Source organism: Blennius ocellaris (genome assembly GCF_963422515.1).
Source record: "Blennius ocellaris genome assembly, chromosome: 5".
Classification (NCBI taxonomy): domain Eukaryota; kingdom Metazoa; phylum Chordata; class Actinopteri; order Blenniiformes; family Blenniidae; genus Blennius; species Blennius ocellaris.
Genome location: NC_137654.1, coordinates 28,161,264 through 28,187,922, shown reverse-complemented (window position 1 = coordinate 28,187,922; position 26,659 = coordinate 28,161,264). Strand labels below are relative to the sequence as shown.

General features: G+C 42.9%; 1 protein-coding gene across 1 annotated transcript; it reads right to left on the bottom strand.

Annotated features, from left to right (window-relative positions):
* Positions 1-6,591: 6,591 nt before the first annotated feature.
* Positions 6,592-26,152, bottom strand: kcnc4 (potassium voltage-gated channel, Shaw-related subfamily, member 4; the record flags this gene model as incomplete). Its single annotated transcript, XM_080497185.1, has 4 exons — positions 6,592-6,659; positions 9,276-9,452; positions 11,178-12,114; positions 25,529-26,152. The coding sequence occupies 4 exons, from the start codon at positions 26,150-26,152 to the stop codon at positions 6,592-6,594; spliced, it is 1,806 nt and encodes a 601-aa protein (XP_080353311.1).
* Positions 26,153-26,659: the final 507 nt, after the last annotated feature.

The window sequence follows — 26,659 nt, the reverse complement described above, 5'->3', positions numbered from 1 at the left end:
CTAGTCTGAAGACCATGACATTTAAATCGCAGCGACACAAAAGACAGTTCGTCCGTCAAACACATTTATCAATCATTACCTGCAGCTCAGTGTCCAAGTGTCTTTTTAAACAAAGCCAAGAGTTGGACTTTAACTAGACGCCTCTTTGATTTCCTTTCGATATACTGAATTAAGTCATTTTATGCAAATTTGCTGCAATAACTGTAATAAAGATATTTAAAAACAACAAGTTAATCTAAATAGAATTGAACTGTTCTTAAAACACAGCTTCTGTGTTTGTGACTTAAAGCTTTTGCAAAATGAGAATATTAAAGTAAATCTCATGACCAAGAAGATCATTGTACATTTTCACTGCGATACACAGTCATTAAAATTGTTTTATAAAATGTTTTGCAAGTAAATGTTGACACATTTTTTTATTTGTAAACACATTTTCACCAACCCAAAGAGAGACAAGCATCAACTGGAGTAACAATATTATATATAACTGTATTGTATTGTATTATATTGTACAGCCACATGCAGCCCTGGAGCCACTAATAATACAATATTGACCGACAATACAACAATTTTATCCATTTTAAATGCCATAAAGGCCATAATGTAATGACCTTTTAATAACAATTGAGAATGTGTTGCATAGTATGTAAACTCAATTAAGTAATAGGACGACAATCACATCCACTGTAGCTATTCTATTAGCGCAAAGTGCTAAAACCCTGCAAAAAATATCATTTATCCATACAAGATGCTGTTTTAGTGATAAACAATTTGCAGTATTTTACTTTTGTTTCATGAAAATCATCAAAATACTTTTCTTTTACTTTGATTTTCACATATTCTTCTTTTAAATTATGTTTCCCTACGTTCTCTCTTTCATTTGTCCACGCTATACACTTATATGAACTAAGTATAAACTCCTTCTGGTCTTACGTTTTTTTTTATGCCTCTCATACTAAATATGGTGAAAAAAAACTGCTTCAATCGCTAAAACAGTTGCGTTATCCTCTGCAGGTTCTCGACACTAACATGAGGGAAAGAGAGACGCGAGAGTCGTCTCCAGAAATCCAGGAAGAGTGATTATCCGCGTAACGCACACCGCCGTTGTTTCCCGTCGTTACAGATCAAATCGAATCAAATGAAATGAAAGCACCAGATTCATATCAGCGCAGGCCCGATGGTGATTGTTTGCTTGTTTAAAATCATCCGTTCAGCAACATATTTCATCTGGGATGAACAATGGAGCTGTGACTGAGTCACCGGAGCGACCAGCTGCTTCGTTCCTCTGGAATAAGCTGCGCAGCGAGAGGGAATAAAACGTGATCTCTCCTCGGCTGGATATTGTTTCAGTCTCACACTGAATGTAGTCGGAGCTTTCTCATTACGTCCGTCCATCTTCTGGAGCTAATCCCAGTCTACTATGGATGAAGACAGGAAGCGCCTTGGACGGTCGCCGGTAAATCAAGGGACGACCGAGTGCTTAAGAGGACATTTAGCAGTTTCTTTGACGGATCACTGGAAAGAAGCTGGAGACGACGCATAACCAAGTGTTTCGGTAATTCTGCCTGCCGCAGCTCAGATGTCAGACCTTTCGGGCGAGAGAGACAGACACACATTCACTTGATGCTTTAGCCAGACTTCTTCCCGAGAGCTGATATTTTTTTGCATGATCCAACGTTGTCCCACCCCAAAGTGATCCGCATGTGCAGAAGAAGGCGTGGCGTCATGCCGAGCTGGCCGGTTACGGACGTAGACGTGGATGCTACACCGGTCAGTGTTCGTACATCCACTCTCAAGCAATTGTGCCTTAGGAGCCGACAAAAACGAGAGAAAATGACGTGGCTTCCTCGAGTGCAGATTGGTGCCCTGTTGCATATACACATGCGACTTAACCGTTCGGACAGCGATCGCATTGAAAAGCCTCATTCCCACAGAACAGAGCCGTACAGGACTGGACGGTAAAGACGAAAAGCATATGCAGACCCAACTCTTGGCATTTTTCCACGAGCTCTGACTCAGCCGCGGGTCATTTTCCATCACAGTATAGCACCACCACGGCGTGGACGGAGTCTTCGGACCGTTCCCTCCGAAGTCGTTAGCGCAGGAGCTGATGTTAAAACAAGACAAACAAACGGTGCGATGCTTTAAACTTTAACGGTAATGCAGTTAAACGACGTTCACCGTTACGAACGTCACGCGTTATGGTCAAAAACGGCAAAAGCAAGTAGAGTCGAGTCGAGTAGGGCTGAGTAGGAACTCGTGGAAATCTGTTGCGCGGTCCCACTGCAGAGAGAGTACCGGTAAAAGGCAGGCGGGGGTTGTGGACGACGCAGGTATGTGACATCATCACGCAACGGTAGACTCGAATTAACAAAACAAGCAGTGTGCGCAAAGCGCGGTCTGTAAACAACAACAGAGGGTCAATTAACCTCAGAGGCATGTTGTTTGGATCGTGAGACGAGAGCGCTAACCACTGCGCCGCTGATTCTGACGTCCGCAGATCTCAATTCCCATCTAACAAGCCTTTGATTCGCTTCTTCTCGTCGCTGCTTGTGAGAAGTACCCTCTAGATGGATGTCTGTGTTTTCCGTGGCGTTCTCCTCAACGTGCCTCACGGGGCTCGTCTGCTTCTGCTCGGCTCGTTCGCTCGTCTCTTTGCTCCGTCGAACCAGAAACAAACAAGCCGTCATGAACCTCGGAGGCAGCCTGCCGGCGACGTGGATCAGCCATTTTTTTTATTTTTTTAGTGCTTTTGACACAGAGGTTTCTCAGGAAAGTGGAAATGGTGACGTTTGTCTGGATTCTTCAGGTTTTTATTTCTTGCCGTCTTCAACAACCTGCCCATTGCAGTGAATTTCACCTTCTTCTTCTTCTGTCTGGCTCCACAAGCAGGTGTCGTTCATCAGACCGCGATCCCGTTAACCAATCAAATCCTTCGTCACTTCTAAACAAACATAAACTACTAACATAAGTTCATCCTCTTTCAATGACTTAGGCCACGTTTACACGTACCTGGATATCTGAAAAAAAACAGCGACATTTCTCTGTGTTTGGGCCGCGAATTTACACATAAACGCAGCTACGACTCACCACAAACGATGATTCGTGAAAACTCCGTCGACTCTTGATCAAATCTGTGTCTGTGTTTGCGTCTAAAGGCGGGGAGGCGGATATTCACAATTCGTGACATCCTGTCTATTTCCCAGGACGCTGATTGGCTATCACGGCTTCATGCTTCTTGCTGCACTGCCCCCTACAGGCTTGGCATGCTCATAGCAGCTCTGAACCATCTGTATATGTGGGTCAATGTAAATGAAGATTTTTTTTTAAACGTAGAGAGGGAAATATCTGTTTTTTTTTTGGTTTTTTTTAACTGAGTACGTCTAAACGTGGCCTCACTTTCTATAATTCATTCAGTCATTGTCTGCAGACTTCATACATAAATAACATGGCTTCTTTTGTTTTCCTTTTCTATTTGTGTTTCTCATAAACGCTCATTTCAAGTCATACAGTCCAAGCAAGCAGACATCTCATTAAGAGTAAATAAACGCCTGCAGAACAACAGAACATTTTTAATTGATCACACATGAAAAGAGAAGCAGCACAGAGTGAAAGAAAAACCATCGACAGACCAAGTGGCTCGAACCACAAGCCATCCGGCTGTTTGAACGTAACGAGGGGTGAAGAACAGACGCTTTGTCTTCATCCTGTCAGTCTGCTTCTCTCGGACCAAAAACACTCGGCATGAAAGACGGCGTGTGCTTTTGTGTCGTCCCCATGGCGTCGCTCTCATTCATGTTGGTACCGACATCCTCAGAGCCAGCCATGACATCTCGCCACCCTGCTGCCTGCCTTCATCGCCACAATGCCACCCGCAACATTAAAAAGAACAAAAAACGTTTGTTAGGGCCAACAAATGTGTATGTGTGTGTGTGTGTGTGTGTGTGTGTGTGTGTGTGTGTGTGTGTGTGTGTGTGTGTGTGTGTGTGTGTGTGTGTGTGTGTGTGTGTGTGTGTGTGTGTGTGTGTGTGTGTTTCTCTGCATGTGACACGGCGTGAGCAGGAGATTTCAGGCAGTCGAGCTCTAATTAGCGTCGCCTGGAATCTCCATGGAGACGTGTTCAGGATGTCATCGACACCTTCGCCACAGAATCACACACACACACACACACACACACACACACACACACACACACACACACACACACACACACACACACACACACACACACACACACACACACACACACACACACACACACACACACACACACACACACACACACACACTTCCGAGTGGGCTCCATGTGAACCGGCAGACTGTACGAGCGGCGTCTGGTTGATCTATAAATAGCCGTTGCAGCGGATAACAGGGCCTCGAACTGTGCAGACTGAGGAAGAAGTTAATGGGCAAAAAAAAATTGCAAATCCTTCATTGCTGGAATAAAAATCAAACTCAGAATGAACATAAATCACTTCTTTTTTATTTTCATTTTTTGCATAAAACTACATGCCTACATGATACAATATCTCACATACGCACGCACGCACACGCACACACACACACACACACACACACACACACACACACACACACACACACACACACACACACACACACACACACACACACACACACACACACACACACACACACACACACACACACACACACACACACACACACACACACACCCACACACACTCCCACACTCACAGATATAATGTATGGACAGCTTGGGTTAAAATCCACCAAAGTCACTGATACAATCTCTAAAACGGTGAAATATCAAACTGATGTGCTTATTGGTCAAATTCAGACATATACAAGGAGAAAAACCAAGAAATGAGGTTAAAAAAAGGCAACTTATGAAAACGATCGTCTGTTATATTGTGCATAAACTTCATGTACAGAGGAGGAAAGAAAAAGATCTACTTTGTCGTAGTGTGCTACAAACACACGGCTGTGCTTCTACAGAATTATACAGACACGATGATAAATAATCAATTCAGGGTCAAAAATTAATCTCCTCTCTGTTTATTAAACATAAGGCCACTATGGTTATTTCAGGGTGTGAAGTGAAAGGAACGGCACTGTTCCCGCTTCCGACGGCGTAGAAGTAAGTGTAACCGGGTTTCTACAGATTGTACTGAAGTGTTGAGGAACAAATCGAATTACATTACTGCACACATTTAAACTCCATTACTCAACAAGAGGCACAAGTGAAACTGATGGCATTGCACTGTGTGTAGTTTAGTTTTTTTTCTAGTTTTTCTTTTTCACACACATGTACTGAAAATCTACCATGTAATCTAATAAAGTCTACATTTGGTCCTGACTCAACCAGTAATGATGCATCAATTGTACAGCGAATGCATTAGACAGACAATACTGCTCCATTGATTTTTTTTTTCTTCTTCTTTTCTCCTTATTTTGTTAAACAATCTTATCGTACAAGGATTTACAAAAACAATGCGTTGCCTGAGTAGCATTCATACCGAGCGCCGTCTCCGCAGGCGACCTGTGCGTTTCCACGTGGCCGGCGGCGGAAATCAGCGGCACCAACATAAGGTACAGACTTTTGGGTTTTTTTGTAAAAAGAAAAAAAATATTTGCTTGAGGATCAAATGGGGGGGGGGGGGGGGGGGGGTTCAAGTCCTAATTCACAGTAACAGCTTTGTGATAGAAACATTCATTCAAAAGCATCATGACGTGTTTTAGCCCTAGAAAACTCTAACATTCCATTCATCATGAACAGTATTAATGCCGGAAACAGAAGTTAATATGTTGAAATCTTTTAAGTTTTACAGCTCAGTGAGTGGAATAAAGGAGTATTATGAAAAATATTTTTGGAAAAAGTTTTACACGAAATATCACGAAGAATCATCTAAGTGTGTGTGACATGGTGAAAGAGGCGGTTTAGAGATGCACTGATGAAGAAATTAACTTGCGGCCCTGGAGTGACTCTACACTTTCAGAAAACCATTCTTAAATAAAGATTTTGCTTACTTTAAAAAAAAAAAATTCTATTTGCATAACAGACTGAAACGGGTCTCATCTACAGGCTAAAAACTGCTAAATAAAGTAAAACGGTTAAAACAGCCAGAATAGCTGTTGACTGCAAAAAAAAAAGTAATAACTGGGGGTGGAAGAGAGGAGGGGTGGGGGTGGGTTCACCCTGTAATTTACTAATAAAGTATTATAAGTAATAAAGTACAGTAAAAAATAAATGTATCTGCACCATCAGGCCAGAACGAGTGGATTTTATCATGATCTAATATGTCATCAGACTCTGGTCCATGTCGCCAATTCCTCATTAAAATATGTACCGTCACATTTTTTTTTGTCCTTCTAACTTGGGTTAAAAACAATTTTCACGGAGATGATGAAAGAGAGGGAAAAAAATAAAAGTCACACTATGACACTAAACAAGCATGTGAAAGGCAGCGAGTGTCGCTTCGTCATGCAAACCATGCAAAACGCTCCAACAAGTTGAGTCAACATATAATGAATCTGCTTAATGTTTATGGGGGGGGGGTAGGAACTAAATGTTCGTTGCCATGAGCTGCAGGCTTGTGGTTGTGATCAGCGTCAGGTCAGAGAGGTGACCTCTGGCTGGGCGTAGTTTCCAGTGGCCGCCAGGATGTCTTTACAGCTTTCTGAGGAGCAACACAAAGGACAGACAGACGGACAGCGAAACACAAGAGCATGAAAACGACATTTAGTAGAACGTCCCGGAAAAGCTGAAAAGTCCCGATTTCATTCAGTGGAAATACATTTTTATTGTTGATTCATCAACATATTTCCAGGTTGTTTAATGGAAACCTGAGGAGCCTGAGCTCCTCTGCAGATCTGTCCACTGTCCTCGAGCAGCATTTTACTATTTACCTTTTTTTTATTATGCACAATCAAAGCCAAACAACATACAAGACACACAGCGCAATTGAAATTTTCGTCACGTTTTACTTCCTACAGTGTCGACATATATCATCCAGAATTTTTATTTTTTTTTAAAGAGTGAAAGAATATAGATAGAATATCACCTAAATGTAAATAAAAAATAAGAATATGAGCCAGAAAAACAGTGCAACAAGTAATGATGATGGAAATGTGCAATATATAATACAATGTACCCTGAAATGTGCAATATATAATACAATAACATGATGCATATCATGCAAATTGGAACGAGGCTGTTGAATATCACATTGCAGGCATGAGGTGTGTTTAACTTGGACACTGTATTTATAAAGTGTGACAGCGAGTGTTAACACGATCACAGCCTCTCCGTGACGACCTTACTCACTTCAACAGATTTTTTTTTTTTTCACAGTGACTGTTATGTGGTATATTATATCATCCATACCTTAAAAACCTGCTCCCCCCGGAGTTACCAAAACAAATAAAGAGGAGATCCACTGAATCCCAGCGACGTGATTTGGATTCTGCCTTAACAGCTTTTGAGAGTTGTTGTTTAAACACTGAAAGTCCACTTGAACCCTCCATGCAGACGACGCACCAAAATGTGTTGTGCATGTGTGATATTCCCCGGTAATAGACAAGAGATGTCATTATGCACGGACCAGATGCAACGGCTCGGGATTGAATTACTCCCCGGTCCTCTTTCCCTCACAGATTCATTTTCGAGGTGTTCTGGCTTTGCTCAGCTCAACGTTGTTGTTGTTGTTGGGGTTTTGTTTTTTTTAATGAGTGTGTGCGATCGGACTATATCTATAATGGTGATTTCATGTGATGGCCCAGAACATCGAGCATGAGGTTGCAGACGGTTTGTTGAGGCTGTAAACACTCCTCTCAAACTATTCCACGCACAAGTTCGTCTTCTGGTTCACCTGACAGATACAATCGAGGAAGCGTTTGAATTTCATCTGCATGTGATATTATTGCCATTAAATCTGCATCATTCAGGGGATAAAAAGGCTTAAAAATAAAAAAAGAGAAGAAGTGAAATACGATTTCCTTGTAATGGGCTGTCAGGAAACACACACTGAGCTACAGTAAGTGCGCCATTTATGTGTTTTGTTTTGGATTTTTTCCTCCTTCAACGGTGATGTGCTAATGAGCTCTGCATGTTGGTGAAGAGCAGTTTTGCAGAAAAACACCTTCGGTGTTGTTTGGATGTTTGAGCCAGGATGTCGACTGGGTGGGATTTGTTCTCCCGGATGTCAGGAATGAATCCAATGCTGCCAAGTAAAGAGCCGTTTATTTTTTTTTTTTGGGGGGGGGGGGGTGCATTATGGGCTCAAATGTGAGAAATCATCTGAGCAGCAGCTGTTTACATGGAGTGAAGAGGCAGGTTGACAGCGAATCATCTCTGTGCCCACGTTAGTCACTTCAAACATCAGTTAAAGTGTCTTTCTGCATAAAAAAAAACCTCATCAAAACATGAAATAATTCATTTTGCACATATACCTGAACCTACAGCATTTTTTTTTTTTTTTTTTTTTTAAGTTATGTAGACACAAAACCTTTTTAACGTCACACAATTGATTCCTTTTTTTCACAGACAGATGCTGCAATTAGTGCACCAAAGCTTCTCTATTGATCCGAGTGGTAAACAATGACTAAAAACTGTCGAGGAGGTGCTAAAAAAAAAAGAAAAAAGCAATACCACTGAGTCATCTGTGTTCATAGCGTTTTGCAATTTCTACATTCATGAAAAACAGCTCTCAAGTCTAGTTTATTGAGGTGTAAAAGCTGTACGTTTTGCACCGGTAATTAAAACTACAAGCTTTTGTGGAGCTTTGGTACAAATCAATATTCATACACATATTGATATTTACACACAGCAGACGCTGTTAATTAACACGTAGAATGTTTAGTTCTAGAGCAGATTTTTAGCTCAGGGGCCACATGGAGTCCAATTTCATCCGGAGTGGGCTGGACCGGTAAAATAGTGCCATAATAACCTTTAAATCTAAACTTTAAAGTGTTTTATTCGTTGTGTTGAAGAGCGTGCGTAATAAAAAACATCTATATTGTCACGAAACCAAACAATTATGACCGAAAATGACTACAATTTCAACGTGAAGCCAATTTTAATGTGCAAAATACAGTGAAATGTCCAACAAACTGTTGCATTGTGGGTGTTTTTGCAAACTCTGGTAGCATGGCTTTGAGGCTGAAAATCAACGTTTTCTTTTTAAATGATTACATTTTGCCTGGTGGTTTGGCGAGCTGGATAACAACAAATGAAGACGTTAAAGCGAACGTTCATGCTCGTGATGGCGGACCACACTGGCCTGGATGTGACTCACCAGAATGGACGTTGGGGTCTCCAGAGGTCAGCAGGAAGCAGGTGCCCTCCTTCTTATTCTTGTCTCGGCCTCGTGAGCAGCGCAGCGACCACTTTTCACTGGGGGACAGCGGCTGGGTCAAACTGCAGCCTTCCTCCTCTGAAAGGGCCACATTAGCATCTCCGTTCTGTTTGGAGTCTGACAGAAGGAAAGAAAAAAAAAAAAAAAAACCACAGCGGTGTAAATGCCAAAGCTTTTACCAAGACTTCCCTGAGGGCCCAGAGAAAGACAGAGGTATATTGCATAAAATCTGTATCGTTCTGTGATGAAATCCAATTTGGCTGAGATGTTATGAGGAGTAATTTGATCCTGGTGTGCAACTGTCTTTATGACTAAGCTCAGATCATCTGCAAAGACAGAAGGGCCTCAGAAACTACCAGACAAAAAAAACACACAGCGTCTCTCTGCATTACCACCAGGCTCCAGATCGCTTAAATATTTATCATATAGGCTCTAAAGGATAGAGGATCCCATTAAAACATGATAAACAGTATGCTGAATGTATATTAAAAACCTTATGAATAATACAACCATCAGTGATAAAAGCTTAAAGGGTCAATCCTCTCAGTGTGCAAACAACACCATTTCCTCCCCTCCCTTTTATTATACTGTCAAACTGCAGATGCCAATATATAGTTCATTTTGTTGGGAGTTTTCCTTTCCACTAATCTCGATAATCTACAAAGGACAACAAAGGCTTTTACATAAAACGCTTTCCTACAATAATATTTGACAGACGATACCTCCTCCCAAAACGCACAGATGAAATCTGTCACTGTGTTTCTGCTCTTTTCGGGGAGAAATCAACTGCTACTTGAGTTTTTCACTGCTTGAAAGCTATCGTGAAAACACGGTCGTCATCCCCAGAGCGTCCCATCACAGAGTCCCCACTAACAAAGGTATCTGGATTCGCTGACGAACGCGTGTCTCTGCCATGGTTTTGTGCGCAGAGCTGTCCAGTCAGTTTTCGGAAAAAAACCACCGAAGCCGTCTAAAATATGTGTATAACGGCTATCACTACTTGTCACGGTCCAATTTAGCCTAAATCCGTCTTTTTTCGCCAAGATTTGGAGGAATTTCCTTTCCAAGATCCCGAGGATTTATATCTGCAGAATCCACACAGGTGGGTCTAAATTCACGGACTTGTGATCGATCTAATTTTCATTTCCAAAATGTTGACACACGTTTGGATCTGAACTGTAGATCATTCATGTTTTTCATTGAATAAATTATTCTTTACTGTGAAAATGTTGATTTTGATTTAAGTATTGACAATCATGCTCGTTCCCTCACCAATTTAATTGTGTGTGACTGGGACATACTACAGTCTTGGGGCCGCGCTATAGGCGGCATGCAGATAACAAATAAGCATCCAATATTCTATTAAAAACTAATAAGAGAATAATAGAAAGTAAATCAGAGTTCATAGTCTTCAGGTGCTCAGTTTTGGGGTGCAGATAGAAGCAATGTGCCAACTACAATGTGCCACCTACAGGGGGCATACATGAGCACATGCAGTGAAGTTTGGAGTGAGGTGAGTCAGGTACAGGTACAGGTACAGGTACAGGTACAGGTGGAAACCATCACCAATGAAAAGAAAAAGAAAATTTAAAAGATGCATCAGCAAAAAATGTCAGGGAGAAAAGGAAATATATTACAATTAGAAGTAAAATCTACATTTCATGTTTAGTCATCCAGAATGCATTAGAATGCACCATTTAAGGTCCATTTTTATTTAATTTTTTTAATAGACCTTAAGCCCCCCCAACCCACACTGGTCGCCGACCAAATATGTTTTGGACACCCAGATTTTTTGCATGGACACCCAAAGCGCCGATTTCTGCCTCGAACCTTTGGCCTGACCTGAACGGTTCCTGCTGACGCTCTCCTCTGCCGCCAGCGGACACGTGTCACTCTGTGTGCTGTCCCTGTGCGAGTTGGTTTCCGACTTGCCGAACGACACCGAGTCGGTCGGGGCGTCCGGGTTGGGGTTGTGCTTCTTTTTCTTCCGGGGCAGCTTCTGCTTGGCCATGGCCAGCGAGTAGTACATCCCAAAGTTATTGACGATGACGGGAACCGGCATGGCGATGGTCAGCACGCCGGCCAGCGCACACAGAGCCCCCACCATCATCCCCAACCAGGTCTTTGGGTACATGTCTCCATAGCCCAGCGTGGTCATGGTGACCACCGCCCACCAGAAGCTGATCGGGATGTTTTTGAAGTGTGTGTGGTTGGAGCCCGTCGGGTCGTTGGGCTGGGCGCCGATGCGTTCGGCGTAGTAGATCATGGTGGCGAAGATGAGAACGCCCAGCGCCAAGAAGATGATGAGCAGGAGGAACTCGTTGACGCTGGCCCTCAGGGTGTGGCCGAGGACCCGCAGGCCCACGAAGTGCCGCGTCAGCTTGAAGATCCGGAGGATCCGCACGAACCTGACCACGCGCAGGAAGCCCAGCACGTCGTTGGCGGCTTTCGAGGACAGGCCTCTCAGGCCCATCTCCAGGTAAAACGGCAGAATGGCCACAAAGTCGATGATGTTGAGCGCATTTTTGATGAAGACCACTTTGTCCGGGCAGGAGATGATTCGCATCAGGAACTCGAACGTGAACCAGAGGACGCAGACGCCCTCCACCAAGGTGAGGATGGGCTTGGTCACCATCTCCGGCCTCTCCTCTTCATGCGTGACGTTGCCGATGACCACCACCTCCGTGCGGTTCTGCAGTTCATTGAAGGCTTCGTGGGTCTCCAGGCAGAAGGTGGTGATGGACACCAGGATGAAGAACAGGGACGCAAACGCCACTCCCTAAATGACACACACAGAATCGCCGTTAATACACGCAGTGCTTTGTAGGCAAAGACAGAGGACGTCACATTGTCAAAGTGGAGTTGTGATCAACACTGTACATGATCACATTTTAAGATTTTGATTCAAACTTTACAGTAACAACAACATACAAAAAATACATGGACATCCAAATATGACAGTTTACCAACGAGCACTTCAATTTGTTTAATTCTATTTGAGGCAAATTAAATTCGATAAAATCCTAAGAAATATTTGCTCCTCAAAACCTAATCAAATTATTGTCATTAACACTTTAGCTCACGAAATGAAACCATTTTCCTGGCGTCAGCTGAGCCACAAATGATCAAACTCGATTCTTTTTCTTGCTATTTCTGTGCCGCCTCATGACATCCAATTACCTCCCAGGAAATAATTAGGAGAGGTGGTCCTCCCCCACAACTCCAGTCTGAAGATTGCCAAAGAGTGAAGCTTTTTTCTTTTTAATTTACAAAAAGCAGTTTTACTGCAGGAGAGTGACGACAATGAACAAGCTGAGATACAAATGTGATTTCACTGACGTGGACTCTGTGAGCCACAAGCAGCAGGGGGCGCTCACGGGGAGCTCAAACCTGCATGGGGCCAGTGTTAAAAAGAAAAAGAGTCATATTAAAACATTTTAATCCCTTTTGTAATCACCAAGTGAAGAAGACAAAAATCTGACATGGAAAATGAAGAAAAGACATTTTCTTGTGTTTCTTTAAGCCTGATATATATATTCATCCGTCGTTCGCTGGGGTAACAACTTCGAGTTGCACCGAAACACAAACTACAGCCACCAATCAAAGAATCAAGCACCACGAAGTTACAAACAAGTTGTGAAAATCCATCCAGGCACAGAGAAAACATGCAGAGACTCCACGCAGAAAGGTTCTACCCCACATAATGCAAATAAATAAAATACAAATAAAACCGAAACTGAGCGAGATGACTAACTTTTACACTTCCTGAGAGGTAAAACTGAACAATGTGACTGAAAGACACTGGCTTAATGCTTCCTAATGGCTCATCCTGCGTGTTTGTTTACACTGTGTGCTCACTTATACTCAACCTGTCTTCATTGTTTACTGAAGCCCGGACAAATTGTAATGTCACTCCATCCTTTTTTCTTTTTTTTTTTAATCTTGCAGCTGGATAAATATGTACCTGCAACTTGCATGCATTGAGCCGCCTTCCCTTCAGGGACTCGCATTCAGCTCTATCGTGTTTTTAATCTGCGACGACAATTTAAAAAACAAAGAGTGAAGGACCCCAAGGGAACGACCGTGGACGTGTAAAATATAAAAGAAGTGCTCGGTTAATGAGGTCTAAAAAAACACACACAAAAAAGCTTGCTGGCTGTTTGCAGCTTGCATTAAGACCCACAATAAAACAAACAAAACTGAACCAATTGTTTATATATATATATATATTCATTCTATGTCTTTATATCACTGTGCCGCATTAACACAACTAAGGCGCAGCTGTCAGCCATGACAACCTGCTCCAGCTTGTTCGGTCCCTCTGAGGTTTGAGCTTCTCGCAGCTCGAGTCCCCGGAGCAAACGTTCCTCACGACAGGAGGGAAGATGGCGGCAAGATGGTGAAGCGTGAACTCTGCCCCGAGAGGAGCCGCGACTTCACACCGAACGTCCCTGAACGTCGCTTAAATTACCTGCAAACCCCCCCCCCAAAAAAAAACCTGAGTGGCAACTACTTTAACTCATTTTGTAAATGTTTTTTGAAATTGCTTCATTTTAGAGGAAGCGTCCAGCATGCAGTCGAAAATAAATTTCTTTGGTGAGCTCCTTCAGGAAAAATGATCTGCAAAGGGCAGCGGATAAACAAGTGGCTCGGGATAATTAAGGCAGTCTCAGCAGAACGGCAGAGCTCGGTCTCCTCATCGCAGCGTTTCAATTTCCAATGTCAATTAATCAGATGCAACCCCAAGATTTTTGTCGACCCTCTCTGGGTTTCCAATTCCCATTGTAGCCTCTTCACTTGTTGCACAACACTCTGAAAGAATAACTTAAATGCTCCGTCGTTGAAAAGCTGCTACAGAAGGATGGGTGAATACCATTTGCAACCCTGTGAATACATGCCGAACCAGTAATGCTAATGAAATACTGTAGTTGTGGTATTGATAATCTGAAAAATAACCCACTTGTTCGACACCAAATTGAGCTGAAAGGAGGCAAATGCCTACAGCCATACAGATTTTTTCTATTTTTATTTTTCTCTTTTCTGAGCAGTCTGTGGAAACGACTATCTCTGTGGCACAAAAGCTTTGCTAATCACTTTTTTTCATCAGCCAGCAGGAAGCTATGGAGCGGATGTAACATGCGTGGTGTCCCCCACCCCCACCCAGCTACACCTCTAAGCCTGCAACCAGCTGGAAGCTCAAACCCTCATCTTCAGCGTCAGTTGCATTTGACGAAACGCGACTTGAACCTATATGATTGGCTTTGTGATGGGGTAAAAAAAAAAAAAAAAAAACTATTTTTGCAATAACATCCTCCTATGATGCATATTCTGTATTGTCACACATCGTACGTCTAGCTTTTTGGGCGTCTTGACTTTATGCGGCAGAATATTCAACGGAATGTGACGAGTTGTGCTGTTGACGACATTTTTAACCTTTGCTTTAAACACACATGATTGACTCAATTCATGAATCACAAATTCCCTTTAAACTCACTCCTGGAAATATTCACCTGTTGGCTTATATTGATAATTGATATGTTGTTAATTGGTATAAGTATCCTGCTCTTCCCAATCCGGTGACAGCCTGACAGAAATAGTTGAACTTATTTTATAGTACCGGTAATCTGTTCCAGAACATGTTGAAATTATGCGATGTTGCATTAGCAGGACTTCATGGCAGCAGGCTTTGTGCTGTTGAAAAAAAAAAATAATATATATATATATATATATATATATATATATTCACATAAACGAGTTGCTTTAGTTGAGCCTCTCCTGCCCTCCACCCCAATAGAGAAATTCTAATACTCTATAATACCCTATAGGACCTACTTTACTTGACGTTTCAAGCAAAGACGCATCATTCTTGCATTTTCATTTTAGAAACATTCTGCGTTTACACTGCAACGTTTTGAAAAAGGATATCCGTTTCTACGGGAAAAAAATAAAAACAATGTGGTTAGCATGCCAGACCACTACCGGGGAGCCGAAGAACTATTTACTATGTCCGTGGTGCGCATTGCGCAGTGGCAGCGTTTCCGCCGTCTATAACGAGACGGGCATTTTCAGAAGGCGTCGTTTTCTCCCGTTGACACGGCGACGGAGCCCAAGTGTTTTTGAAAAGTTTCACCCCGGCAGCCGTGTTCCAAAACATTGCATTGTCAAGGCGTTGTCGCGTAAACGGACACACAAAAAAGGCAATGTGTTTTGCATTTTCACTCGAAATCGTTGTAAACGAGCCCCGAGACTCGCCTCCTACCCAGGTATTCTGCCTCCTCCACCTCCTCCTCCACAACTTTCATTAAAATCCAATGAAATTCCTCCTCTCACATTTATTCTCTCCTTCATATTCATTCATCCGTCCTCAACGTCCAACACCAACTCGTTTCACCTCTGATCACACGTTGTTATTGAGCTGTTTGATGTGCAGAACGGACACGGATCGCCTCCCAGTCGGTGTGAACGCTGTGACCCAGACATGCCAGACTCAGAAACAGAAATCTGAGAGGATCCCTGCACTGACAGAAGACCTGAGAGCAGACACATAACTCCTTACACATCCGCAACACATGAGCAGAGTAAAAATACTCCACAATGAATAATATTCGATGTCTGACGGTTCCATAAAAGTTCAATTACCTCGTCATAAATTCTTAAAAATCACATCCCCCATGCCTCCGTCACTGAGTCTGCCATGAATGTGGGAACGTTGAGAGACGAGATCATCTGCACGAGACTTCAAGCATTAAAACATTGAGTTCTCTTTCGGCACTTGCCGCTACGCTCTGGTTTTTTGTTTCCACTTACTTGAGCGCAGATGAATTCACAAACAATAAACAAATAAATAATGTATAGCAGCTCTAAGAGGAGATTAATCTACAACCTCCACTGCAAACTTAAGCACTTTTGTCATTAAATCATCCGTGGCGCTGAAGACTCAATCACAATCCCATTTCAGACACACGACACTGCAGATGATGGTGGGAATTAAATCATCGGTCTGGCGGTCAGTGATCTTTCTTTTTTTTTGGTTTCCACGCCGTCTCAGCGTGAGACGATGAAACAAGATTTCACTGATGATCGTTTGTATTCTTCTCTCAAAAAGTGCTGAATGCCTTTCAAGTATTTTACGACACATGAAATATTAGCTTTGTATACATAATCATCTGACATATAAAGCCTTTTTTTCCCCAATACTTGTATCATATAAATAACATCTGATATAATCCACAGGATTAGTAATCCGTTAAAAGGCCAATGGAGCCAAACAAAGCCAGAACTCTGCAGCACCTCTGAGAGGAAGGTGTAGGAGGTCAAGAATAATTTGCTCGTCTCATAAAAGACATGACGCGTTCTGACCCGACACCTGCCCGAATGCCGTGGAGCTGCACCGACGTCTGTTTATCATCTGTGAGCTTTTACGACTGCGAGTTCCCGTCTCAGTCAATAAATGCTGTGGCATTAAAATGTGTCTGCACATGTTATTTAAGGCCGATCACATTGGAAGCAAACAATGCCATGTTTACAGTTAAGTAGTGGAAACTGTAAACACAGTCGCAGGATTGGAACGATTGCCATAACGTCTCTTCGCAGGCCAAAGTGTGTTTCCATGTCGGCGTTCTGAGGTTACACAAGCAGGGAAGACAAAGGCCCAAGCGAACAGTAGCAGATTACTTTTCTCCTCCTGCTTCTCACCTCGTGATCAGCCTGAACTGCTGCTTACGCTTCAGTCTAATCTGAAAATCAGACAAGTACACTACTGCAGACGATCACAGGAAGCTCTGGGTCGGGCCCAGAGTGATAAAGTGCTCAGTTCGAACCACAGTTTGAACCGTTTCCCTCACTGTGTCTGTATCCGGCTGCAAAAATGGGTTTCAGGGTAGGAAGCTGAAACTCTCACTGTTGTCGCAAGACAATTTTTCTATTAAACTATCTTTGACAAGAAACATCTGAGGAGGATGCATCTTTTCTGCTATGATAAACGCGGAGTTTAACAGAAAGACAAAGGTCTGGTCTCTGTTCTGGTCCTGCTAGAACTCATAACATATTATTACATTGGCTGGAACAGACCGTCGCGGTTAAAGGTACAGCACTAAACTAGTTGCAATCGTAGTATTTTATCGGACAGGTTCCACTTTCTTCATGTTAATGAGTCTTCAGCTCAGACTAAAGTTTCACATTGAGTTCCACAGGGTTCCGTCTTGGGATCCACACATTGGACATTTTACACGCTTCCTGTAGGGAATATTATCAAGTCATACTCATCAACTTATCAAGTCTTAAAGACATAAAATCCTGGATAAAAATCTGCTTCTGAACTCAGATAGAACAGATGTTATTATGTTTGGACCAAAACCATCTGAGGGATAAATTATCTAAAGATGTCGTAACAGTGGATGGTATTACTTTGACCTCCAGCAGAACTTTGAGGAACCTGATAGTTGCTATTGACCAGGACTTATCATTCAACTCCCACATTAAAAAGGTCTGCAGGACTAAAGTCAGGAACATGTTGACTCAGAGTGACATTGAGAAACTAATTCATGCACTTGATACTTCCCGATTAGACTATTTTAACTCCATGTTGTCAGCGTGTCTGAGTAGCTGTTCAAGAAGTGTTCTATGGATTCAAAACACCTCGGTGAGAGTCCTGGCAGGAAACAGCAGGAGAAATCACATCGCTCCAATATCAGCTTCTTTTCATTGACTTCCTGTTGAATCTATAAAGCTCTTAACAACCGGGCTCCATTGTATCTTAAAGAACTGTTAGTCCCACACCTCCCTCAGAACAACACTCGGTTCTCAGACTGCTGCCCCCTGGAGGTTCCAAGGATGTTCTGCAACTCGAACGGGAGGCAGAGATTTTCATTTTCAAGCTCCTCTCATGTCGCTCTCACCCTTTTGTGATTCAAGTGGTGGCTAAAAGCCATCGACCAAAGCTCATCGGGGGTTCAAAGGTCAAAGGTCCCCAGAGGGAGCGCCGACCTGATGCCAGCTGAGAGATCAGAGCAGGGGGGGATCGAAACGTGACGCGCAACAGGCGGCAAGCTGTGCGTCAGCGCGCAGCAGCTGGAGAGTCCCGCCGCAGTCGTCCCCCCCCAGCTGTTCGGCGTCACGCTACGTTAGCACGGGGGGGACGCGTTACGACGCGACAACCCCACAGACGAGCCGTTAGCGCCGTCAGCAGCTGCAATGGCGATCAGAAGCGGCGGCTGGCCAAGTTTTTCTTAGAACTCACGTCACGCTGATTCACGGCTCCGAGTCGGTACACCTGAGGACGGGCCATTAATCCGCCGTCTCCCGGGTTTTCATTATCATCCATATTTCATGGATTCACAGAACCGAAAATATCAGGCAGTGACGGTGGGAAATTTTTAATAGATTACGCTCAAAACACGATGGTTCAGATGAAGAAGGACCTTTATAACTGCCGTTTTATTCATCTGTCAACCGCCGCCGTACAAAGTGGGGGGGGAACAACATTATGATATTATTTCTACATTCAGGGAACACCAGCGAGTTCCCCTGTAGGGATGACATCCTAAACAGAAAACTCAGCATCAGCTGTCTGTGCAAAGTAGACGAACGACAAATGACCTGGAAGAAGCCAAATGTTTATTGTACTGGTCTAAATATAAGCTTTTTTTTTTTTTTTATTTCTAGAAAAAGCTCTGAAATTCTGAGGTCTTCTTTGGACTTGTTTATATGACAAAGTTTTCAAATTAAAATGGAAAACTTTCTTTGTGTTTTTGGGTTTACTTGGCCACGTTGCTCTGAGCCATAGGGCACCACGGCCATAGTAACTAGTTCTTCTGCACATGCTCAGTAGATAACAACAATTTTTCCTCCGTCATGTCATGGACTTGGTAGTTTTATTTTGACAGTGACCGCAAAAACAATCCAACCTGGTCGTCTGTCCACTAGAATGTCCGCGTTCTCCCATTGTTAATGTTTACAGCGTATTGTTCTCTGCTGCATGTCCGTGTGGCTTCATTTCAAAACATCGTTTTCAAAACGTTGCCGTGTAAACGTGAAACTTTTCTGAAACAAAAATATAAAAACGTTGCGATTTCACTTGAAACATTTTTTGTGTTAAGCCATAAATTCAAGGACTAATCTTCATCCCTCTGTGTTATTCTGACTTCAGTGACTCGAGGTATATTGTGATTGGTGAAAATGTTAATTATATGAGTTTTTATCGTTAGTTTGGAATATGAAGTTCATGTCATCATTAAGATAATTATAATGAATGACTATTGAATATTGGAGAAGAGCTAGGGTTTGATAAGTTTTACTTCTTCCTATGTCTTTTCAGGCAAGATAATTGGCTATAGTATGTATGTGTATACCTGAATATAGATTCTGTATTTTTTCTAAAGATATTTGCATAAAAAACCTTAATTGTATTATCACTGATGGGTTTATATATGGACTTGTGTGTATATATATATATATATATATATATATATATATATATATATATTTATATGTATGTGGGTAGATGGAGTGTATTTCCGATTGCACATGGGTAAAAAAAAAAAAATCACATGTGTAAAACGAATTAATTAAAAAAATTCACAGTGTTCCAAATCCACAATAACCCCACTCTGATATTCAACACTTTGCACTTTTGAAAAGACCAAACTAGACCAGACAAGACAAAATAATACTATAATCACTTAATACTAATTAAAAAAACTAAACAAAAACGACTTACAGACACATGTACAAAACAGATTTGAGAGTTTTCTACACTGACAAGTGAGTTATTTCAGCTGGCTGGATTTTTTTTTTTTAATACAAAAAAGTGAAAATTGCATTGATAAACACCAGCAAACCGCATCACTGATAATTGCTCTCTGAGTCACATGGAAGAAAAATGCTATTTTCAGTAATACGCATTCATTGATTCTTTTCATTTTATGTCTGCAAAACAAAGTCTGTAACTGTTCACAGACTTTTAAGTGAAACTGAACCATTTTCAGCTGAGGGGCTTCAAATCCTGCAGAATAAACAGCCGACATAATCACACTGGATTACGCCCAGATCTCACGTCTCCTTTGACGAGTAAGAAATCAAACTCTGCGTTTTCTATTCACGGCACAAAAATTCATTTTCTAGGTTGCGGTGAGCAGGACAAAATTATTATATCATCCGTTGTTACACACCTCAGCACCTTCTTATAACTCAATATAGATATTCAAGTCACTTGTATTATAAAATGAATATTTGAGATGGCCAATCCATCAAGCATGTAATTTAACCAGATGGTTTATCAAAAATCACACCAACATCTCCAGTCCAGTAAAATATGAGAATGGATATAAACTGAAAGAGACCATATTCCATGCTGTTAAGCTCTTCTAAAGTTTCACAAACTATAGAAATCCTCCATCAGTCAATCTGCTAATCTCCCAATAAAGACAGATTGATTCTTCCATGTGAGGGAAAATGTGTTGCTCTTTTCTGTGGGAAGGTTTTAATTACGCACCACTGCAGCCTGTTGCCACCGCGGTGATTAATTACAAGCAAGAGGAAAAGAGAACTAATGAAATACTGCATTATAGAAGAAAACACAAAAGTTTTCTGGTCCGAGTCTAATTGTTGCAGCTCGCCATTGGATCGGTTAAATACTGGAGGACTGCCAAGTATTCCCCTTTTAATTTATATGTGTTAATTTTTTTTTTTTTTCAAAAGCACCTTGATTACACTAAACTTCACCTCCATGTTTAACAACACAGACGACTAAAGATCAAAACATGGAGAGAATTATTGAACTGATTATCACGACTATAGGGTGGATGTTTTCTTAGTTTTCCTTGTTTACACGACAACATTTAAAGTGGAAAACGTATCTAATTTACATTTTCTCAAAACAGTATAAGTTTTCCTGTTGGGCCACTAGTGGGTGCTGTTGTTCGTTTTTGTAATGAAACCACACAGTTCGCAGAACAAAAAGGCTAAAAACATTAACAATGGGGGTACACGGATATTCCTATGATTTCCTCATTTCAAACAACTTATTGAAACAAAAGCCAGTAGTCAGCATCCCGCAACAAAACAAGCCAGTGTCTCAATAGTGTCACGTACTCTTGAGCATCAATTACTGCTTCATAGCGACGTCTCATAATGGTCACGACTCGACTCAGTCCGCTTTTACACAACGATTGGTGGGTGACGTTTACACTCCAACGGTGCTCAGAGTTATTGAAAACGCAAGTTTTCGGAAACGAGCTGTGTGTGTGGTTCCATTGCAGAAACAAACAACAGCACCCACTAGTGGCCTCTACTTCATATTTCAGCTTTTCTGCCGTCTCCGTGTAAATGGACATCGTGTGCAAAACGTTGCTTTGTAAACGTTAAACGTTTCTGGAACATAAACGCAAAAATGAAGCTTTATCACTTAAAAGTTGTTGCGTTGATCATCGTGGCAGATTTAAATAATTTCTCCTCTGAAAGTTCGCTGTGTGCAGATACACTCTGTCCCGACGCTGTCAAAACTTTGTTTAAGCGTGAGGACATCAGGTCTGCCACACGGCTGATCCCGAGGAAGGATATGGCCTGAGGAGACGGACAGACGGCCTCCCGCTGCCTTTCAGGAATCACATTACCTGCAGATGAGCTCAGAGGCTCTCTGAAAATAAAAAGGCCATAAAGGTAATGTGACTCCTTCAAAAAGCATCTGAGCATCCGTTCGGAAAGCATCCGCTCAGAAAGCAAACAGAGTAAACATACATGCATGAACCGACCGGGCGGACGTGAGATGGATAAACGAACCGCGTGACCGTCCGACGCCGGACAGATTCGCGGCCGCGCTCCGAACTTCCCAGATCCTCACTGGCTCGTCTACAAACGTTGGCCGCTGAGAGACAAGACGTGACAAACCGTCGGGGTCGTCTTCAGACCGACGCAGTGGCAGCTGTGACTCACAGAAATGTCGGCTGTTCTTCGGCGACAGCCTGAAAATGCCACCTGGCCGAGAAGCTAAAATAAACACCGTTTGTAGCGCGAGTGGCGTGCGGCGGGAACATTATACTTCTGCAACGCCGCAAGTGTCTAAATAGGCCATTCAACTCCCCAAACAAACAGAAATTAGAGTGAGGATGAGCTCCTCACTTTCTGGACTAAATGCATTTTCCTTTTCCTGATGAAAGCTCCTGGCTCGCTGCCCGACAAACTCCCGCTGTTGACACTGGATATGTGCTTTCACGTTCACTTCAATAAGCACTCTTCTGCTTTTGTTGTTCGGACCATCAGGCATGCCGCGCTCTCAAAAACGCTCAGGGCTAGTTGGTATCCCCCGGGGAGAACAAGGAGAACAAGTCGAATCCTGATTCATTATTTATTTTCGTTCTGAATTGGACATGAAACTTATCACTTATCAAGAAATAAAGTCCGGTGGAGGTGGAATTGTGGTCTGGGCTCGTTCTGGGGAAGTTGGGCTCGGTCCCTTTAGTTCCAGTTAACGTTAGCAAACCAAGACATTTTGGACAATTTCACGCTCCCGACTTTGCGGGATCAGTATGGAGATGGTCACTTCCTGTTCCAAAACATCACAAAGCAAGATCCATACAGTCCTGAAGGATTGAGTTTGAACAGCCAGCACAGAGTCTTGACCTCAACCCCACAGAGCACCATTAGGATGAATTAGAGCGGCGACTGCGAGACAGGCCTCCTCATCCCACATCTAATGGTCCAAACTTCCCATAAACGCACTCCTAAACCTTGTGGAAAGCCTTCCTAGAAGAGTTGAAGCCGTTTTAGCTGTATGTCCATAGATGCACATAAAGAAATAACATACTTACGTTGAATAATTAGTGATATCGTCAGTAATTATACTCCAGCTTTTCAATGTTGGCTTTGTGTGAATTTGGAATTTGGAATTTTCACTGTTGAGCGTACAGTGTGATTTACAGTTGGTGGACATGCTCTCCGGCAGCCTTTCAAACACTCATCTTTTGAGTGCAACCTTGAATAGGATGTGTGGGAACACTTCACACGCTCCGTGTTGCAGTCATGAAACAGCATTATCTCTATTTTCAACATTTCAGCAATTTTCCTAACTTGTACTTAAGTGAGGACTTGGGGGGAAAAAAAAGACAGCTCACTCTGATTGAAAGCGCCTGGAGAGGAGTGCAGGCCTTGAAATGCATTAAAAGAATAAGACAGAATTACCTCAGGAGGAAACTAAACAAATGTGTTATGTTTTTTATCGCGACAAACAAAAATGTGTTCAGGAGGAGGCGGAATTCTGGAGAAAATTCAAGTGTTGAAGTCAGAAAGCTAATATCTGGATTCATCTTTTAAAAAGCTACGTAAAGAATGAAGGAATTTTGGTGGAAATTTTCATCACTTTGCAAAATTTGACCCCTTTTAAGACTTGCTGAGCAGTCTCATAAAGAAACACAAGAAAACAGGCAGCCTAGAGACTAAAAGGCATCATGTTTACGTCTCAGTAGAAGGAGATCCAGCTGTGCCATCCGATCAGAAACAAACATCTGCGGAGAAGAGCTGTGGCCCAAGCAGGGGGAAAAAAAAACCCTCCAACATGCAGTCTCTATGCACTGAAACAGGTGAGGTGCTGCAGCTGCTCAGGACCGATGCTCAACGTGTAAAAGATTTGGCTGGAGGAAGTGTGAGGACGAGTATCTGCAACCTGAATCTGGGGGAGACGGCAGTGTTGGTTCGGAATATTGGTATCTGTGATCTTGAAAATACGTAATAAACGATGCTCATCTCATGATGTGCTCAGTGCAATCTCTTTACATCTGGCGAGTCAAACATGAGGCCCGTGGGCCACAGCCTGGTGGAATATCCTGCAGAACACATAGACATTTTCATAACGTATACTCTGCGCCAAAACAAACAAAAAAGTTGCACAGACTCAGATGTAATATAGTGATTTTATGACAAAAACAACAACAACAGACATGTTTTTTTGAAGGTTTTGGAACAAAAAAAATTTCCACATTATGAGGAGGACGAAGGGGGAGTCAGATGGAGACGGATCAAACACAGGTCCTCCAGACATGCTTCTCGTGTTATTTATCATCCTTCATTTGAACCAAACTACACGATCAATATCTAACAAAGTACACGAACACACACAAACAGCAGCGTTCAGACTGTTACTATACACCTGTTGCAGGTGCTTAGCAACAATGAGAGGAGATCATCAGAGTGCTTTGGGAGTCGTGTGGGAATGAACTTTATGTGATTCAGTGGAAGCAACCTTTCTAACGGTCCAAATGGTTCCGATAGAAGCTCAGATATTTTCGCTTGGTGTTGTGCGGCAAAACGAAGTGCTCCAGTTGGTGTTTGTGTCTCCCACTGAACCAGGCAGGAGGAATCTGAGCCACAAAGAGGTCTGGCTCTAATAACGCCCGACGCTGCGGTTCAAGAATATCAATGTTTTCTGACCTAAAATGTGGCGAACAACCTGCTTTGAAATATTTCTAAACACAACGGGGCGATCTAAAAGCTTTTGGCCGCTTGGCTTGGGTTAGGGTTAGGTTAAGTTTGTGTGAATTATAGTATAAACACAAACTATAGGAGAATGGTTTGGTTACATTTTGGTTTTCATTTCTTGAGAAAGTGTAGTAACCATCACATCTCCATCTTCTGGTTTGAAATGCAAAATACATGTGAATATAAATTAGTCCAATTAATATTTTTACAACGAAACTGTTAATTGGATGTTTGAATATGATGTTGGGAGAAGTCAAGGATCAACTGTGGGGGGGAAAAATATCGCAATGTGTTTTGGACTAAAAAATAAAATACAAGGTAGGAAAGGTGCACCTTTTGATACAAAATTACATTTTATGCTTTACTTACATTAAAGTTGATAAAGGAGACTAAAACGAGATAAGAATAAAGCAGAATTTCTAAAATATGTTTCAATTGTTTTATTGAGCCCTTGTATTGATATTTCATCAGTCAGAGGGTATTTGATGGATTGGATTAAATTGGGTTAAATGAAGTGGAAAATGCAGGTAGTATATCAGAGTCTCAGCATGAGAACTCAAACATTTATTCCCGAGACTGAACTGTTCCTGCAGCTGCAGACTGACTGGCTGCTTCTCCATCAGCACACCTGTTGATCTTTATTTCTAAGATGGAAAAGCTCTTCTTTCTTTTCTTTTTTTTTTACCTCCCTGTGCGTCAGAGGACGTAGGGAGAACTGGACTCACCCTGGCGGCTCTGGATGAGTACGGGTCGTCAAACAGCGCCCAAACCTTCGGCTGCCAAACTTGACAGCAGCCCCTGGACCGGTCCGGACAGTCCTCGATGCCGAACCGCCTCGGCACCTCTCTGTCGTCGTCGGTGTCATCCGGGTCCGGCGGCTCGAATATCTCCAGGGCTTCCTCCGCGTCCCGGTGCTGCCGGTAGGTCATCCAGCAGCACGGCTCCACGTCCGTCTCGTCGATGCCCCAGAAGGCCAGCTCCTCCTCGAACAGCGGCCCGCACACGTCCGCGGGGCAGTGCAGCTTGCCGGTCCGGTAGTAGTTGAGCACGTAGGCGAAGATTCCCGGGTGTCTGTCGAAGAAGAACTCGGGGGAAGGAGGCGGAGGCGCCGCCGCCGCGTCGGCGTCCGAGCTGACCTGCGGGTCCGGGTCCGCCAGCCAGGCCAGGCGCGTCCCCGGCAGGGTCCGCAGGGTGCTCTTGTACGTCTCGTGTCGAGTTCCGCCCACGTTGATGATGATCTTGTCCGAGTCTTCCCCCCTGTTCATGTCCTCCTTCAGACATGTTTTAGACGGAGGTTTGTTGCCCGACTTGCGCCCCCGGTACGACGAAACGCACACCGAGCTGATCATTGAGAAGCAGACCTGGAGGCTGTTCGCCCCCTATTTTTTTTTTTTTTTTTTTATTCAAACTACTGTGCAAAAACAAAAACAAAAAATGAATCAGCACATGAGAGCAATGTGCGCCCTCATGTCAGACTCTGCGCGCTGACCAGTATTTTCATAACGACCGAGCGCAAATCTGACGCGCTTCGAGGAAAACCACCTGTAACAAACTCAGTCCGAACCAAGAACAGGTGCTCAGGCTCCCCCTGGAAGCGTCCCTCGGATAAATGATGCCCTTCAGGTGCTGCTGCTAATCCCTGATCTCGAGCACAAAGATATTCAACTGCTTCATGTCACATAAGCGGAATAAAGACGCGTCATTACGCACAGGTCACTTCACAACAGCGATGTGGCAAATCTCATCCAAATCCTCCAGATGGGGGTAAAAAAAAAATAGACAACTACTCCTCACAACTTTCCTCCTGTCACGATGAGGAAATCTGCAAATAGTCCGGAGCTCCAGTCCATCAGATG